The 19,167-nt window shown below is 40.5% G+C and overlaps 1 protein-coding gene across 1 annotated transcript in view; it reads left to right on the top strand.

Annotated features, from left to right (window-relative positions):
- The window catches only part of LOC122777295 (kelch domain-containing protein 8B-like), a 104,688-nt gene that overhangs the window by 40,789 nt on the left and 44,732 nt on the right, over nucleotides 1–19,167 (top strand). Inside the window, exon 2 of the mRNA XM_044038446.1 lies at nucleotides 14,016–14,180. Coding sequence (XP_043894381.1) covers nucleotides 14,016–14,180 — 165 coding nt within the window. The remainder of the gene's footprint in view (nucleotides 1–14,015; nucleotides 14,181–19,167) is intronic.

The raw sequence follows: 19,167 nt of genomic DNA on the forward strand, positions 1-19,167 counted from the left end.
AACCAGAGGAGTGGGAGCCCTGATTTGTGGCTTTACCCGGTTTTGAAATGTCTGCATGCACATTTGAGAGAAAGATACTTTAAGTGAAATGTCCCCTCACTGCAGGGGACATTTCTGTCCGCTCTTCATATAGACCGGAGAGAACCACATTATATAATAACTTAGTCTCTCTTTCCTCTGCCATCTTATGTGCATTAATGAGCCGACTTATAAAAGAAGCGGCGAAATATGGAAACACTCGGAAAAACAGAAACTCTGATCCCCAGAGATTCTGTGATATTCTCACCTCCGTATGTTAATGTGCTGCCTCTGCAAGTGTGGAAAATCTCAGCCGCACTCATTATAACATAATGTAGTAAGATATACTGCATGTGTGCCAATTTATTAGGTACACACAACTATTACATTTTCGATCTTTCCTGGTCTCTGTTTAGTTTATTTATTATTATTATTATTATTATTATTATTTCACATGTGTATAAAAGTGTCCAACATGAAAAATGAAACCCATATTGTGACTTTAACGTCACTTTTCATAGATTTACTGAAGCAAAACCCAATCTAGAGCTACAGTATACATGATGTATACATTCAAAGTCACGTATATATATGAAGTGTGTTGGGTGAGTGCGTCCTGGGATTGCATGTGTGTTAAAATTATCCCAGATTTGCATGAAATATGAATGAGGCCTTGGAGTGTGAGCGCGAGGAAAACACCGTGGAATGTAGGCCAAGTCTTCGTGCTCTCGCTCTGCCTCTTCCTGTCTCTGGCTGCACCATCAGACAGTAGGTAACAGCTGATTCCCGGGCGTTTAGTGGAGGACACATTCAAAACTATTCTGTGGCAAAACAAAAGCTGCAGCTCAGCGTCACACACGGACGCAGCAGATTAGAGGCACAGCGGGGGAAATGGACACGTTCCAAACAATCATTCTCTTTGCAAGTTTCTAATTGTGCTCAATTATGTTCAGGGTCCACACGGTGCTCTGGTGGCTGGTGTTGTTGCCTCACAACAAGAATTTCACCGGTGTGACTGAGGCGGGTTCTCTCTGTTCTCACTTCCTCCCACAGTCCAAAGAACCTGGAAATAAACCAGGAAGTCAGAAACTTTTTTGGCATATGTGCACAGGAATGAACTGAGCCAAAGGGGCGGAGCTACATCCAGTTCTTATAATACATGCATGATTGCAGGTTTTTAATGAACCAATGAGAAGAAGACACAAGCTAGACTACGACTGTTCTCAGCTGTCTCTGTCGACGTGGCCTCTCGATCCTGTTGTGTGTGTGTGTGTGTGTGAGAGTGAAGCGGCCTGCGTCTCACCCGACCATCTGTCTGGTTCTGGTTCTGCCGCTGCGGTTCTGGAGGAGCGTCGGTGGAATTCTCAGCGGAACATCGGCTAACGATCCCATCAGAACTCACATTACCTGCGAGCTAACTGGGGATTACACGGCACACGCGGTGGCACAGTGGGCAACACTGTCAGCCACTGTGGAATAACACAAGGTTTTTTTAGCAGTTTACAGAAATAAAAAGAGACTCTGACTCTCACAGGGTTTATTTTCTTGGATTGAGCATCTTTAAACATGCAAATTAAAATTTTACAGTTTAATGTTTAAATCCTTTTTTTCTGACTGTGCAGGAGGTGGAACATTAGTAATTAGAGTTTTGGTTCCTCAGCGGAAACTTGAGGTGATGTGAAGGTGATGTAGCAGTGATTTGAGAGGTTTTTTGATCGTCTTCCAGGAGCACCTGGTTTCACCTGCGCGTCCATTGTTCAGACTTATTTAGTCGAAAAGCAGAACATTGATGAGCAGCTGAATGTTAATCAGAGGTGGTGAGAGCCAAACCGTGGGAGCTGTGACTTTTTGAATTCGGTAAAAACATGATCAAATATGAACTGTGTGGTGTTTACGTTTCCTTACTGAACGTGAAAACGTAAACACGACAGCGGAGCCTCATCTGTGACGGACGCCTGTAGACAGACTCGTTAAAGACGTGTTCTAGTTGTTCGTTTGCAGAATTTACACAAGAGTTTATGTATAAATTGAACAGCTATTTCTGTGTGGGATGCTGTCATTTGTTTTTTAATATTGATATAAATATGTATAAATCTGTTCATTTATATTATAATACCATATATTAAATATAATATGAAATATCTGAGCTTCCTCCTGTTGCTGTGCTGTAAGTTAGAAACACACTAACAATATTAAAATGTTATGTAAAATGTAATGAGTGTCCTCACGTCTGTCCGGAGACAAGTGTCTGCAGTGTTCAGTGTTATGTGAGCTGCCGTGTATCTGACGTGAACAGTGACATGTACCCACATCCCCCCCGTGTGTCTCTCACACTCACCTCAAAAGGTGATAATTGTTTCACACGCTCGTCGAGTGATTATCTCATTAAGCGATTTCAGGTCGCGTGTGAGACATTAACTCTCCGTAAAGATGGAAACTGACGGGAAAATATATCACTGCTGAGTTTTATCCAACCGTGTTTTTAAAATACTGACATCTTGTGATCGAAAACACACCTGTTGTTTAAGTCAGGGTTCTGCAAGGTCCTTGAAAGTCTTTGAAAATCAACCTAAATAAACACAGGTCATTGAAAGTGCAGTTGAGATTTAGGTAAATGTTACGACGCCACCTACTGTTTCATGCCCTGCATTGCTTGATGTATGTAGACGAGGCTGACGCAGGACAAACCTGGAGTCTCTCTCTCCCCCTCTCTCTCTCTCTCTCTCCCTCTCTCTCTCTCTCTCTCTCTCCCTCTCTCTCTCTCTCTCTCTCTCTCTCTCCCTCTCTCTCTCTCTCTCTCTGACGCGAGGTTCCGTGCAGAACGAGCAATTAAAGTTTAGCAAAGAGAGATTAAATGATGACGTGATGCCTGGGAAATGAAAACTCCAACGGTCTCACCAAAGATAAATGACAAAGACTGACTTTGGCTAAGATTCAGAGGACAATCACTCGTCCATAAACAGAGCAATAAAAGTGGACGCCATCATGGCCGAAGACGCCCTCCCATCTTAAACAGTGTTAAATGCTACTTCTTCACTTTTCAAACAAAACACCACGTCCATTTGTCATGGACGATGAGGCCAACGAGCGCCTTGTTCAGCATCACGTCACACGTGATTCGTCCACTCTTCCAACCACAACAGAGTTCTCGTCCAGAGCAGTAAATGTCACGGCTCAGGAAATGAAATGCTGTGGATGAGTTTATCTGCAGCGACGACGCAGCCGAGTTTCAGCCGACAGGCAGCGAGCGCTCTGTCACTCGTTAGCTCAGATCGATGACTGCGGCGGAGGCTTCTGTTGTGAATGTAGAGTGTCGTCTTCAATCAAGTGTTGTTGTGTAAGTTTACAGTACTGTTAAAGGCAGGGCTTTTTCTGTGGTTGTGGCACTTTTGGATTTATTCTCCGTGCTTTGTATCACGTCCCTCAAACAGCCTTTGTGTCATCTGTCCAATTCTGTCTGCGTCAACCAACAAAAGTTCAAGAAACACTGTGATGCTTTTCCTTCATCTTCTCTGTTGTTCCTGCAGTTCTTCATGTAAGACCTGAACTGAAGCCTCTGTCACACTAAAATGAGCAGGTAATACCTGGGATTGAAAAAAGGTTATTCTATTCATCATTCCAGTGGTTTGTTCTGCTCTGTGGTGTTTTATGACCATCATGATATTCAGGCCGCCTGGATTTATTTTGATTTTGTGGCTGTAGAATTGTCTCAGAAGATGTTCAATGAGTGAGTTCCTCTGCTTCTGGCAGTTATTCAACCGTTAAGGAATTACAGTACTGAGAAGCTGATGTCACAAACACCTGACGCGCTTGTTGACAAGTGTATAAGGAGCGCAATTAAAGTTCTATTTCTCTGCTTTCTGCTGTCCATCCATCCCATCTTCCTATCTCAGCTGACATAGGGCAAAAGGCGGGGTCACACCCTGGACAGATTGTTGTGGAAACATGTCACCACATTCAGTCCTTGAATTTGAGGGAATTGGTCCTGGAAATTCCTTGAAAAGTCCTTGAACTTAATGTCAGCCAAAGGTGTGGGAACCCTTTTTCTTCACATTTCAAACCAGACCACGAGTTCCATCTTAACTTTGGGAACTCCCAAATTTAATGGTGACACTCCCCACGTCGTGTGCGGCTCCGTATGTTGTGAAACCACACACGACGACGTTTCCACGCGAGGTCAAGTGTCGTACAGATCCAAGTGTCCACAACATTACGGTTCCCCGAGCGGAGTCTGGACACTGGCGTGGTATCGCTTCACCTGACCGCGTATGTGCATCGACACAGCATGATGAGTTGACTCCGCCTTGGAAGTCACCTTCAGTGGAGGCAGTGTGGAGGCGAGTGTCAGGGCTGAGGTGTGACAGAAGGACAGAGGGCAGCGAAGGTCAAAGGTGTTGAGGTTTTTCTTGGGAGTGACCAGGATGGACAGGATTAGAAATGATCATATTTACATACGTGTCGTTTAGCAGACGCTTTTATCCAAAGTGACTTAATACGTAATATTTGAGGGACAGCTCAGGTTGAGATGGTTTGGACAAAGGATGTCCACGGATGTTGTGAATGAGGACATGTGGAGGCAGATGATCCACTGTGGTGACCCCTTAAGGGAGAAGCTGAAAGAAGAACTGGTTCCAGTCTCTAAACGTTTGTCACAGCAGCAGCAGCAGCAGCAGCAGCAGCAGCAGTAATTAACTCTGCCGTTTCCTTCTTTGATTCCTGTCAAACCTCATGTGATCTCCACTCAGTCACGGCTGACTGTTTTTCCTTGTGGGCCTCGTCCATGTTCCCTCTAACCCACATGTTTGCAGCGTGAAGAGGACGTGGCTTCACGAGGAGGGAGGAGTGTTTAATGAGCGTGCAGCTGCCACGGGCAGATACTGTGACTGTGGGATTTTTAATCCCTGCTTTAGTGGCACTTTGACTGGATTTAAAGCTGAGCAGGTGAAATACAGACATGTGCATCATAAAGTCGACACTTAAACACCAGCTATGGATGTTAATGTTTACTGCTAATTGGGTCATTGCCATTAAAAATTGTACTACTTAAAATATAATTGCTCTTCAAGCTTCTTCCTGACCCTAATTTATCTGGTTATTGGGACACAGGATGTTCCCCTCCCTGTGGCTGGGGTCATTTTAGAGTGTGCAATTAATATTGTTAAATGGGGTTCGAGTACCGTCCTCAGCTCTTGATCTGGTGGGGATTCAAACTAGCAACTAGTTCCAAGTTTGCTTTTTCACTTGGCTATAGGCGGTCCAATTAAAATATATCATAAGTGAACCATCAATGTCAGTGTAAATATGCAAATTAATTGCAAATTCACCTCTAGGTGGCACTAAATCCTACACACTGATCCTCTCATGTTTTGATGGCATCATTTACAGAAATAATCCATACTATCTATCTATCTATCTATCTGTCTATCCATCTATCTATCTATCTATCTGTCTGTCTGTCCGTCCGTCCGTCCGTCCGTCCATCTATCTATCTATCTATCCATCTTACAGGGACATACACATTATTGAACATTAACATGTACATATTATGCCAGATTATTGCTGGTTAATTTAAGCCTGTCGCTACAGGTGGAATAAAACAAAATAATAAAGTGCACAAATAAAAACTAACAACAGATAATTAAAACAGTAAACTAGACGGTTTACTGTAGATTACAATATGCAATGCAATTTGTGATGCAGCGAAGCAGTGCAGTAAATAAAAACTGCAGTATATCCCTGCAAATATGGTCTATGGAGATTTAATTTACTGTGGTTTTCATGTCACCCACTCATTTTCTGTCACTCATATTCTCTCCTTTTTAAGACTCTGGTGTCCTCGGTTTCCTAAATGTAACGTGAACTTCATTAATATTGAAAATGAAAGACAGATTTTCACTTCATTTCTTTTTAAAGTTAGCTCGTCAAACTGTTTTTTTATAGAACTTGTAAAAGCAGGTATAGACTTTTAATTATCCATATTAAAAAAGCTAGAGTATGTCTTGATGGATTTTTAGTGACAAACTTTATTGTGGAGGTGAGTGATTAAAACTCGTTGGACGCAGCATCTCAATGTCCCTGAATATGAATAATAATAATAATAAAAAGTGTCCTTCATAGATGTCTGAGGATAAGAAGAGAAGATAATTGATCTTTTGGGACTGACACAGTAACCACAGTGAGCTTATTACGACGAGGAATAATTAAGAAGCAGTTCAATTCATTCATTTATACAAAATGAACATTTTAAACAAACTTAAATTGGATTAGTTTAGTGCACATCACAATGAAATCTCTTCAATTCTACTCTTTTAGCAGTTTTTATTCATTGTTGTTACTCGAGATTGTTTCTTGTCTGTCGTCTTGTTTGGCTTTTATTAATCTGGCCTGTGAAAGCACTTTGTTTTTATAAAGGCTTTTCAGACGGTTAAGGCACCTTAGACTTAACTAATGGACGCTTCGGTGAGAGGAAGGTTAAAGGAAGATCAAGAGGACAGAAAATCTCATCTTTCCGTCTTTGTGAGGACAATTGATTCTCCCCTTTGTCGTCTCTTCTTTCTCTCTATTAGAACATAGATATAAAGGATGGTGACTATATAAGCAGCAGCAGCAGCAGCTTGGAGGGTTTTTATTGATCTGCTATTGACGAGTGTTCATTAGGAAGAGCGCAGTGCCCTTTAAATGTCGCCGCGGGCGATCGGCCTCCCATTCATCATCAGGAGCGCTGGGAAAAGTCCCGCGGTGGAATGCAACAAATCGCTCCTGCGGTTCCGTCAATGACGACGTAACTGTTGACGAGATTCACTGCACGTCTTCCGTCTTCCGTTTTTTGACTGATAATAAAGATTTCAGATTTTATGACGCCATCGAAACTTGAGTGGTTATAAAAATAACTTCTCTGCTTTGAGGTTGTGTTTACACTTTTGTAACTTTAGTTTTTTTCTGGTTTAAAGTGTGTATTAATCTCGACTGTGGCTCTAAAAATAAGAGCAGTGGAACACAAGTCACCACTCTTATGTATTTCTGTTTCTGCTCCACTCACCTCACAAGAACTTCACAGGACTTTTAGGACGAGCTGGAAGATAATGTTTCCAGTCGTTATGCAGTGAATCTGAATTACAGAAGGTTTTTACTTATTTTGTGCTTTTGTTTCATGGTAGCTTTACATGAATTTGGTCTCAGGTTTTGCTCTTAAGACGAGAGAAGAGCGAGACAACCTTTATTATTATAATAACGCAACTTAAATCTCCAATTAGCATAATATTTTTGCTACTTAAACTCAACATAGGTTAGTTAGGGTAACCCGTGGCCAAGTGGAAAGGGAACTTGACTTGTAACCAGAAGGTCACCAGTTCAAATCCCCACCAGGCCAAAAAGGGCTGGGGTACCCCTGAGCAAGGTACCCAACCCCCCAATGCTCCCCGGGCGCCACTCAGTGTGGCAGCCCACTGCTCCTAATTCTAGGATGGGTCAAAATGCAGAGGAATACTTTCCCTAAGGGGATTAATAAAAAACTAACTTCTTTAGCTAGTTGGCGAGTTAGCCAAGAACAAAGCACAAAGTAAGTCAATCTTAATGTAGCTTTTCTCTGTGGACTTCAGTATCCAGTTGGAAAAAGCTAAATAATTAGCAAGATAGCCAACTAGCTTACTCACTATGAGTTAGTTAGCTAGTTGGTGAGCTAGCTACTTAACTAGCTGGCTAGTTAGTTAGCCCTTTTCAACTGGAAACTGACATTTGTTCATTATGATCTCATTATTAAATTTGATTAATTTATTGATAAACTGTATCTGTACTTATTTTTTTCTCAAATTAAATCTCAAATAACTTAATATTGCTGCTACTTTAACTCATGATAAGTAAGCTAGTTAGCAAGTTAGCTGGCTAGTAGTTAGCTTTTTTCTTTTCTGTGAGTGTCTGCCAGAGAGAATGAGCATCTGTGTGTCTAGCGTGGTTTCTGATAATATATTATAAATAATAATAGTGGTGTGAAATATATGAATATGAAACAATTAGAAAACTATCATTTATTACATTTAGTTTGATCATAATGTGATGATTGATTCATGTGAAAAATAATCCATATTTTCACAAATCTTCTGTCATTTCTTTGGTTTATGTTAGTCCACTTAATTTATAATCTCATCTATAATCTTCATAATTATATTCAGTGTAACTCAAAGTCTTTCGATGGAAATTTCAAAGGACAGAATTATTAGATTATAGATTTTGGTGATATAATTTTTTATTATATCCCAAGTTTTGCTCTATCTTCATAGTTTACAAATTTATATTTGGAGTATTTTTAGTATTTTTCTTTCCATTTCCTGTCGTTTATAAATTTATGTTGTCGCCGAACATCCCTTCAACCGCTGGTTGAGTGCTGCATCAAGGAGATATGCAAATGGATAAGGAATAAATGACAAAAGAGACGAGAGGAAAAAGATTAAAGGTTAATGTGAGCGGCGAGAGAGATGAGGGGGAAAAAAGGGGGACGGATGACGCAGTTAATTAGTCTGAAAATGATGAAAGTCACATGAATGAAGCAGTGAGGAGGAAAGAAGAGTGACAGGATGTGATGAAAGACAAATCAAAGCAGCACACTCAGCTCAAACACACGAGGATAACACATAACACAAGTACAATAACTAATGTTTGATTCTGTTGCTTTTTCATTTCTTTTTGATCACATTTTTCTGGTCAGTGCTGAGCAGGACCAGCACTCAGGGGGTTCTCTGGCTTTGATGGATTTTGTTCACCCGGCACCAGCCTGCCAAACAGCCACCCCATAGTAACAGTCTGTAGTTCACGCTGTTGTTGCCATGGCGTCTCCCGGGGCGATGCGCGGAGAATAGAGCATGGTTTCCTTAATTAGAGGAGATTGTGCATGATTACAGGGGAGACTGGGCCAAAAGGCGAGGCCACGCAGGGCGCACACACACACACACACACAGCAGCTGTGAGAGGTCACAGGTCACAGGTCACAGTGTGGGTGGACAGTGAAGTGCTGGACCAGATTGTTTGATATTCATCCCTACAGCTATGTTTCCATTAAACAAGTATAGCAAATTTCAAAGAAAGAAAGAAAATAAATATAATATATATACTTATTTATATGTTGTTTGCATTCACTGCAGATAAGCAAACATTAATTGTTAGTTCACAGACGTAAGAGACACAAGAAGTCTGTTGTACCACAGGAGGATAAGAAAGTGCAACCTGACGATGTGAATAAAGAGTTCCAGTAGATGCCGTTACAGTTTATTATTGTAGTAATATTAATGTTATTCCAATACTATTTCAGTACAAAAAAATGCTAAAAAAACTCATCCCTTATCGGCTAAAACAAGACATTTTATGCCACATTTCACACCATTGTGATTTTTTTAATGCACTAATGCATCTAAAATGCTGGCGCTTGATGGAAAACGACCTCATGTCACGATAGCAGTGATTCTACATTTTCTCAACTGAAGTTTGAGGCTCAAAATAATAGGGTCCTGGATTATAAAATGAAAAACAAAATGGTAACAACATAGACTCTAATCTTCAGTTAAGGAATCTTGTGAGAATAGAGTGGAGAATATGAACTCTGTGGGAAACTGGAATGAACTTGAAAAGAAAAATTCACAGACTATCAGCACAAAACCTCTGTGTGGAGTCATGGCTCCTGATTGGATAAAGTGTGGTGTCACTGAGAGAAAACACCTTAGCTCAGTGAGAGGTGTCAGACTGTGGAGCTATGAATTAAACTGGATTTGAAATGAAGGATTCCACTGACGACAGCTTTAAACTGAACTCTCCTCCAGGTAAAAAAAAAAAGAAGTCATTAATGGATCGTGATCATGCTCAGCAGTAATTGTGCTTACACTGAAGTTAAGTGTCTGCACTGACAGAGAGTCAGTCAATCAAGAGAGGCCTCTGGTGATCTGGAACACACACACACATGCACAGCATTCTGAGTGAAGATGCTTTTAATCAAAAGACATTTCGTAGCCCTTTTACCTTAACCATCACAACTCCTTAACCCTTAGCCTAACCCTGATTCTGTTTCATATTTTTATTGGTGTGTATACAAGAACAACAAAAGGCACTTACATGCAAGAGACACTGATGTCGGCATTAAACGTCTGTATACACCCTTAGATTTGTATAGTTTTTAGAAACAAACAACAATCACATGACTAAACCAACCACATAAACAAAATAGATAAAAATGAAATAATAATAATAATAATCATAATAATAATAATAATAATTTTTTAAAGGAAAAAAGGTGTGCTGGAAGGAGCTGTTGTGGATTTCCAGTTAAGAAGGAGGTGGCGTTTAGCTATCAGGGAGGTAAAAGCTAATACCCCCAACTCTTTAGTTGGGGGTATGGGGCTCTTTAATACTGGGTATATACTTCTGGAAGACCAAAAATACCAATGTGTGGTGACATATGAATAGTCCTGGAGAGTATCTGAGACATGGTGCTGAAATAAATTTGGTCAGAGTTGGACAAGAGAAAAACACATGCGTAAGATTGCAGGGTGTGCCTCGGCATCTGTGAAAATCTGTGCCAACCTTGTTTTCGAATAGTGACATCTAAATACAACTTTAAACTGTATCAAGGTCAGCCTAACCCTGTTTCTACAAAGTCTTCTGGCCCTGGTATAGTTCCACGCACAGTGCGCATGACACAATTTGCACCATCAACGTGCAGCCCACCTTTTTGAACGTCACTCAAAAAGCGCTTGGGTGTGCGTGAACTGAATGTTCTGCCACCCGATGGTGAAGTGAGATACTACAGGAATCTGACGCGCCAAAGTGCCAGGGCCTTTAACCCCATACAAGTTTTTTTTTTTACATTTTACATACAAGAGATGGATTTTGCCTCGTGTTTTTCTGACATGATTAAATGACACTGCATGAAACAACTTTAGGTTAGAGGAACATAAAATCATGCATCCCATAATATTATGCTTTAAAAGATTTTAATTTTAATTCAACATCTTACTGTATTCCCCCCTCCACTTGACATAGATATGCTTTATAATGATCAGTGGAAACATATAAGTTATTCTTCTATTTTTATATATAAATAGAAGTGCAAATGTGTTTGAAAAACCAATATATAAATGGTTAAAATGCTCATAAAATATTTTTTTAATGATCAGGTTTAAAAAAATGAAACTAATTGTATCAAGGAGGCGCATTATTTGGTAAAGCCAAAATGTATCATAATATGATTTTAGCTTTATTACTGTCTTGATCTAAATACAGAGAATGTCTTTGTCTCTCTCAGATCTGCACAAATGTCACATAGTATATCACATTTTAAATATGTCTTTTAAAATGGAAATATGGGAATAATGATGAAAAAATGACCTTTCCTTCTGATATTGCGATTCATATCGCAGTCGCACTTCCTGTCAAAATAATTGTGAGGACCAGACAATTTGTCCCCACTGACGTTTGCTCATTTGGACAAAATAAACAAAGCATCATCCTTAACCTTAACTTTAACATAATCACAATTCAATTCTGAGATCTAAACTTAACCAGTTCCTCAGAGAGGAGGTTGTGCCTCAGTAGGACCAGGTTTTGGTCCCCATGAGGACTGCTGGCCCTGACAAGGGCACACCCCACCATAACCCATCTCACATGCAGAGCTTTTACATGATGACAAAAATGTCCTTGCTGTGTCATTCATGTCCTACAGTAAAATTGGATTTACTCATCATCGCCATAACAACGGCTCAGCTGTGTGGCACGCTCGCTGCTCGTGTTGAGCCGCATTCCGAGCGACAGATTTATTATTGCTTTATTCTTCACAGTTTAAATCACAGCTCTGTGGATCCATCATCTGTCTGTGTGACGGAGAGTCTCACCCGCAGCCTCCCTGCACGTCTCTCAGCTTCTCTCTCTCTGTCTCACTCTTGTCCTCACACCACCTTTCATGCTTTGTCAAGTTTTATTTGTTTATTGTTTAATAATTCTGTCTGTGGTAAAAAGTTTGGCAAAGGTTTGTGTTTTTTGAGATAGATTTTGCCTGAAAACAAATAGTTACGTTCTTCACCTTAAGGACATAAATGTCCCCATTGAAACCCAATCTAAACTTATGTTACTAGAACATAAAATCACGCACCCCATAGTATTATGCTTTTAAATGTACAGTTCTTTACTTTTCAACATGTTATTGTATTTTTTTCAGCCACTTGGCATAAGACAGATTCAGCATGTAGCAGTATTGCATTATAATGGCCAGTGGAAATCTCTAATTTTTTCACCTTTTTGTACGTAAGGTGAAAGGGGTAATTAGTTTTTAAAGGGGTGCATGAGGGTTAAGTTTCTAGATTAGATTGGAAACTTTATTGCTTTATTATTGCCGGTGCACATATCACAGGAATTTAGGACGACGAAATGCAGTCATTCATCTAACCAGAGGTGCAAAAAAAGCATAAAGTGCAAGATATTAACAAATGCTCTGCAAACATATTAAAGTCTGAGGTATCTTTATTATCCCAGAGGGGCTCTTTGGGCTAAAGCCAGCATTCACATACTGTATAAACATCATTAGTAGCACTTTACGAGACACACACAATGAAAATACAAGAATAGAATGAACATGGAATCACATTAATTAGGCTGATTACTGCAAGAATAAACAACCATTTCAAATCTGTTTGTTCTGCACCAAGGCAGATTATATGAACTGGCTTGTTTTGTCGGAGCCATTTTTGATTTTGTTAATTCTCTGTTTTCATATTTCTGTGAGGATGTGACCTCTACAGGTCAAGAAGGTCATGAAACAGGAACATGAGGTGGTGAAGGTGTGGCTGAACACAGTTTTTTGACCTTGGTTTGGCGTGGATGATTGATTGTGCTGCTGTTTTCGTGCTCTATTTCCTAAATTCCGAGTCTGTTTTCGTTTTATTTAATTTATTGGCTAATGGAACTGTATATTTCTTCAGTGTAGTAAATAAGTATTTAATCGCTCATAGATAAATTTTTTTGCAACTAAACACAGGTGTCAACACCAGCTGTGGCAAACAAAAGGAATTAAAACTCAGGATAAAATTGTCGCTGCACGGACGTTAATATTTATAAAGGAAGAACTGACATCACATCATCTGCACATGTAATAATATGGTGCCGCTCATAACAGTTTAAAATATTATACAGTTTTAGGTTATACTGCGTTGCATTAACATCTTTGTTAGCCATTGTTAGCTGTTGTTAGCCATTGTTAGCTGTTGTTAGCTATTGTTAGCCGTTGTTAGCCATTGTTAGCTGTTGTTAGCCATTGTTAGCTATTGTTAGTCATGTTAGCAGTGCCAGACGATGGCATTTTGCACGCAAACAGTGAAACAACATGTCTATGGTAAAAAATCAACCAGTACTGTGTGTACGACTGATTTACTGTGAAACAAATACAGTGCTAAGACAGCGCCACATACAGGCCTGACATATACTGCAGTGTGTGGATTAGTTTTCAGGGGTTTCATGTGGATGAAGACATTTCCTGAAATGATGCTGCGTTTTATGGAAAACGTTTCCAAAACGACAAAGAAAAAGTTGTTTTTGTCACGTTTCCGTGTGGATAGGCGCTTATTTCCAGGACATGAGAAATGTATGTGTGTGTGTGTGTGTGTCTCAGAATGCTGATAAGCTGTTAATCTTGAATAATCTCCTCTCCTGCAGCATTTCTGCAGTGTTTTGCTTGCTCAGGACTTTCCTCCCTCTCTGTGTGTATTCAAATGACACTGCAGCAGTCACGGATATTTGTGTCCTTGTGGAAAAGTCATGTGTGGGTTATCTGCGAGTTTGTCAGACCTGCTCATAAATATTGCATATTGTTCGGACATGACATCGGATTAAAGGGCACGCTGATGCACCGCTCTCTCACTCTCTCTCACTCTCTCTCACTCTCTCAGCATTATCCTCACATTCACCTGTGAGTTAAATGATAATTTGCTCTTTATTAAAAGCTGCTGCTGTTCTCTCTCTCTCTGCAGATGGTAAAGTGTATGCGTTGGGTGGAATGGGAGCAGACACCACGCCACAGGCCTTGGTGAGGGTTTATGAGGCAGAGAAGGACCAGTGGCAGCCGATGACCTCCATGCCCACGCCGCGGTACGGAGCCACGCCCTTCCTCACAGGGAACAAAATCTACATGCTGGGTATGACACGAGATGTCATCATCTCATTTCTCTTTCTTATTATTTTTGTCTCAGGGTCTCAGTGTCTGTGTCATATTGAGATATGAAATGAAATCACATTGAGACCTAAGGCTCTTTTCTTAGAAAATCCATGTTGCCATCACGACGTGTAAGTATCAGTGAATCACATCCTGTAAAAAGTACATGCTTTTAATCCTGAGGTCTTTGGAAGCACGGAATCAAAATGAGTCCAAAATCAGCTCATGCCAATTGATAATACATATATTAAGTTGTTCTACTTGTTAGCCACTTTATTAGGTACACCAGTACAACTGCATGTGAACACAAATGTCTATACATATATAATGGAGCGTGATGCTATCATGTCAGTATGGACCAAAATCTCTGAGTAATGCTTTCAGCATGTTGTTGAGTGTTTTAACCATGAAGAAGTTAAAATATAATATGTTACGTATGTCTGTATTTAAAAACTTCACTTAAATCCATATTTCTATTGAAGCTAATGGGTCATATTATTTTGGTCCCCCTTTTATTGACGTCCTCCGCTTTACTGTCTCTGCTATATACAGTATATATATAAACAGTATATACTGTGTGTATATATTATACAAGGGAGTAGGTTTGATTTTGAGATTGGTGGGGACATAAAAGTGCTCCAAGGCAGCACTCGTGAAATTTGAGTTTTTTTTACATTAGCAATCATAATTTCACGTCATGCAGATGTTATAGTTTCAGATTAGCAGATTAGTGTCCACTGGTTGTTCATATTTGAAAGAGCCAAACACATGCCTACGCCGGTCTGTAACAGAAATGAACTGCTGGCAGATTTCTGTCAGGTCAGTATTGTCCAGTTTTCCCTGATGGACATGGCACACAGTCTTACTTGTGTCATGGTGGTTCTAAGCCAAGTCTCCTAAGAGCACTGAAACTTCTTTTAGCCTCAGCTGATGAAACTGAAGAGCAGCCTAACAAGGGATTCAACTTGATCAAACAAGCCTCTCACTTCAACTGTCAAACCGCTCATTATGTCAGCCACGTCAACACTAGATTTGAAAGTGTATTTGGACCTAAACATGGCTAGTTGGACCTTTAATCTGTCTCTGTTTAGCTCTTGGCATTGATCAACAATGTCCTTCACTGCTCCAGTCAGGAGAGTTTTTATGTAAACACATATACATACCTATACACCCTTGACTGAACTTACACGTTGACTCCTAAAGAAGTCTTTTATATCCAGTTTTCTTTTCTTTGACGTCCTTCAAATCCTATACAGCACACACACACACACACACGCACACACATACATGCACGCAAACAGACACAAACACAAATGTAAATGACACCACTGATATTAAAATCTGTCTAGCTGACGTGACCCAGGAAGAACAAATGGCGAACATGTTGATAACATGTACACTCGCAGTTGCAGATAACATGTCCGGTCCAACCATCCAGCCAATCACATGTAAGTTAGCGAGAAACCGGCAGCCAATCAGGCAGCGATATTTAGGTTAGAGGCGGGACTTCTAGCAGAGACCGACATTTAACCCTTTGTGTGCCATAATCATTGACTAAACACTACGGACAGTAGCGGCTGAATATTGGTAGGGACATGTCCCTAGCGTCCCTACCCAATTCTACGCCCTTGGTATATATATATATATATATGTACATATATATATATATATATATATACAGTATATATATAGGGGGCAAGTGGAAAGGGAACTTGACTTGTAACCAGAGGGTCGCCGGATCAGGTACCCAACCCCCAATGCTCCCCGGGCGCCACTCAGTGTGGCAGCCCACTGCTCCTAATTCAAGGATGGGTCAAATGCAGAGGAATACTTTCCCTAAGGGGATTAATAAAAACTAACTTTATATAGATATATATATACTAGTGCTGGGCCGTTAACGGCGTTAACGTGCTGCGTTAACGCGAGACTCTTATCGCGCGATAAGAAAATTATCGCCGTTAATCTATTCTCAAAGTTGGGTCTGGGACCTGGGTCCACATAGTGAGCAAGCTATGAATTTCACTTTGATATGTTAGCGCGGATGTATACCTGGCCCAGAAGGCTCTGACCTGGCTGAGCGCGGATGTAGGTAACGTTACGTTATGTAATTTATTGTCATTTTTTGTTTTATAACGGTCTATGTAATTTACCACGGTGAAAATGGTTTCAGGTTGGATATCCAACCGTCGCGTCCGACAACTGTCTGAATGAATATCCAACCTGAAACTAACTTCACGCGGTATAGCTTTAGCTAACGTTATCAACGTTTTGCTGATTAGTTGCTGATAGTTGCCTACTACTACTAGCAATCTTACTCTGATATACTTTTTCTGTCCTACTCCTAATGTTAGGTGTGATGAAAACAGAGGAGCGCCACTTAGCAGAAGAAGAATTCAAATGAGCCATTTTAATCTAGATTAACTCCAAAATTGCAGTGAGATTAATCTAGATTAAAAAAATTAATCAATGCCCAGCTCTAATATATATACATATACTGCATATATGTACATAAGTCTATATATATATACATATACACACAGTATATATATACAGATATATAGTGTGTGTATATATACACAGAGTATATATATATAGTGGGTGTATATATACACAGAGTATATATATACAGATATATAGTGTGTGTATATATATGTATATATACACAGAGTATATATATATATACAGATATATAGTGTGTGTATATATACACAGAGTATATATACACAGATATATAGTATCTGTATCATGTTTATCAAACTAAGTAGAAAGATTGCAATGAGATTTCCTGGAGGTCAGTGAATGTGTTTTGATGGTCAGTGATGATGACTTGTGTGTTTCCTTGCCACAGTAGGAGCCAGAGCTAGGTTACAACTCTGGATTAAGCCATTCTACACGCGCTACCTATACTACCTTGACCTTTTTATTTGTTGATCCAGATTGTTTTTGTTTTTTTGTGTATTTGTCACTAATGCACCACGACCTCTCACAGCATTCTGCTGCACGTTCCACCTGAATTCTCTCAGAAAGAGCAAACACAGAGGAAAAGACACCAATTCCCACGATTCTACGCTATAGTTTGCGACTTCGTCAGACGAGGCATTTACAACAATAGCAAACATCGAGAAAGTGCAAATACACATGCATTCATAGAGCACAGAGTTTTCCACAGGTCAGCATCTGTTTTTAAATCCTTGTTATTTGAAAAAAAAAAAAACAGACCGATGTGTACTCTGTGTTTCCTCTTCTTCACTTCCTCCGACAACAGTTTTCTCTGCTTCTTTTCCACTGGCTCTGCCATGATAACGTCGCTTTAGACATTATAGTACCTGGCTAGTGCAGTTAAGCAATTTTTGAGAGACCTCCTGATTCTGCTGTCTTTTTATCCGCTAACAGACAGCAGGGGAAGTGGAGACCACCCCCAATCTCCCCACAACAAGACGTTGTACCATCACAATGACTCTGAAGCTGTTCAATTTGGGTAAAATCCTTAAGTTCCACTTAAAGGCAGTTAAAACTGGGCCTATCTGGGATTTGGAAGGTGTACCTAATAAAGTGGCTGTTACTGTACTGCATTTGATTCAATGACGCTGACGTTTCTGTTGAAGGACATATTTGATGAGCCTTAATCCTCAGGCTTCGGTCATGTTTTTGAACCTCTCAGTGTTTCTTTAAAGAGCAGGTGAAGAGAACGTCTCCGTCTCTTTGTCCTCTGTGATTTCAGCAGGTCCAGTGTGTCTCACACACACACACACACACACAGACACACACATGTGTGACACACACATAAGCCTTTTTAACTGAGTTTCAGCCCCAAAAGCAATTGATTGGAAAGACAAAAATGTGTCTCTGAGGTGAGCGGAGTCTTAAAGTGGTACAAGACGATCAATCGGAACAGGGTTGAAGGTAAAACTGTTGTGTGAGAAAGAAAAGAAGGAACGGAGTGTGGGTTCAGTGCAGAGTCTGTCATCCTGTCTTTTTCCCTCCGTAATAAGAAGTGACATGTGTCCTCATTGTGTCTCTTTATTATTATTACTACTCCGTGACACGTCTTTGAAATTTTACAGCACTGCAGTGAATTTGAATTCACTCGAGACAGCGCAGGATCATTTCAGCTCAACAGGGAAACGTTTGAAAGACATAAATCCATTTGGCAACAAGAAAGAAGAAGAACACGGTCCACATTCTCCCTCCTCAGAGAAACTTTATGACTCCTTTTCATTTCCATTTCCAACGTTTTTATTCACACGCTCCACCAGAGGAAGACAACGGACTTTTTAATGATGAAACTCACTGCTGCTTGAGCGGCGGCAGCAGCAGTGACAACAACAGCAGCAGCAGTAACAACAACATCAGCAGCAGCAGCAGTAACAACAACAACAGCAGCAGCAGTAACAACAGCAGCAGCAGCAGCAGCAGTAACAACAACAACAGCAGCAGCAGCAGTAACAAACAACAACAGCAGCAGCAGCAGTAACAACAACAACAGCAGCAGCAGCAGCAGCAGCAGTAACAACAACAGTAGCAGCAGTAACAACAACAACAGCAGCATCAGCAGCAGCAGCGCAGTAACAACAGCAGCAGCAGCAGCAGTAACAACAACAGCAGCATCAGCAGCAGTAACAACAACAGCAGCGCAGCAGTAACATCAACAGCAGCATCAGCAGCAGCGCAGCAGTAACAAGCAGCATCAGCAGCAGTAACAACAACAGTAGCAGCAGCAGTAACAGCAGCAGCAGCAGCAGTAACAACAACAGTAAAGCAGCAGTAACAACAACAACAGCAGCATCAGCAGCGGCAGTAATAACAACAGCAGCAGCAGCAGTAACAACAACAATAGCAGCAGCAGCAGCAGTAACAACAACAGTAGCAGCAGTAACAACAACAGCAGCAGCGCAGCAGCAGTAACAACAACAACAACAGCAGCAGCAGCAGCAGTAACAACAACAGCCAGCAGCAGCAGCAGCAATAAC

This window comes from Solea senegalensis, linkage group LG11 (assembly GCF_019176455.1).
Source record: "Solea senegalensis isolate Sse05_10M linkage group LG11, IFAPA_SoseM_1, whole genome shotgun sequence".
NCBI classification, from domain to species: Eukaryota; Metazoa; Chordata; class Actinopteri; order Pleuronectiformes; family Soleidae; genus Solea; species Solea senegalensis.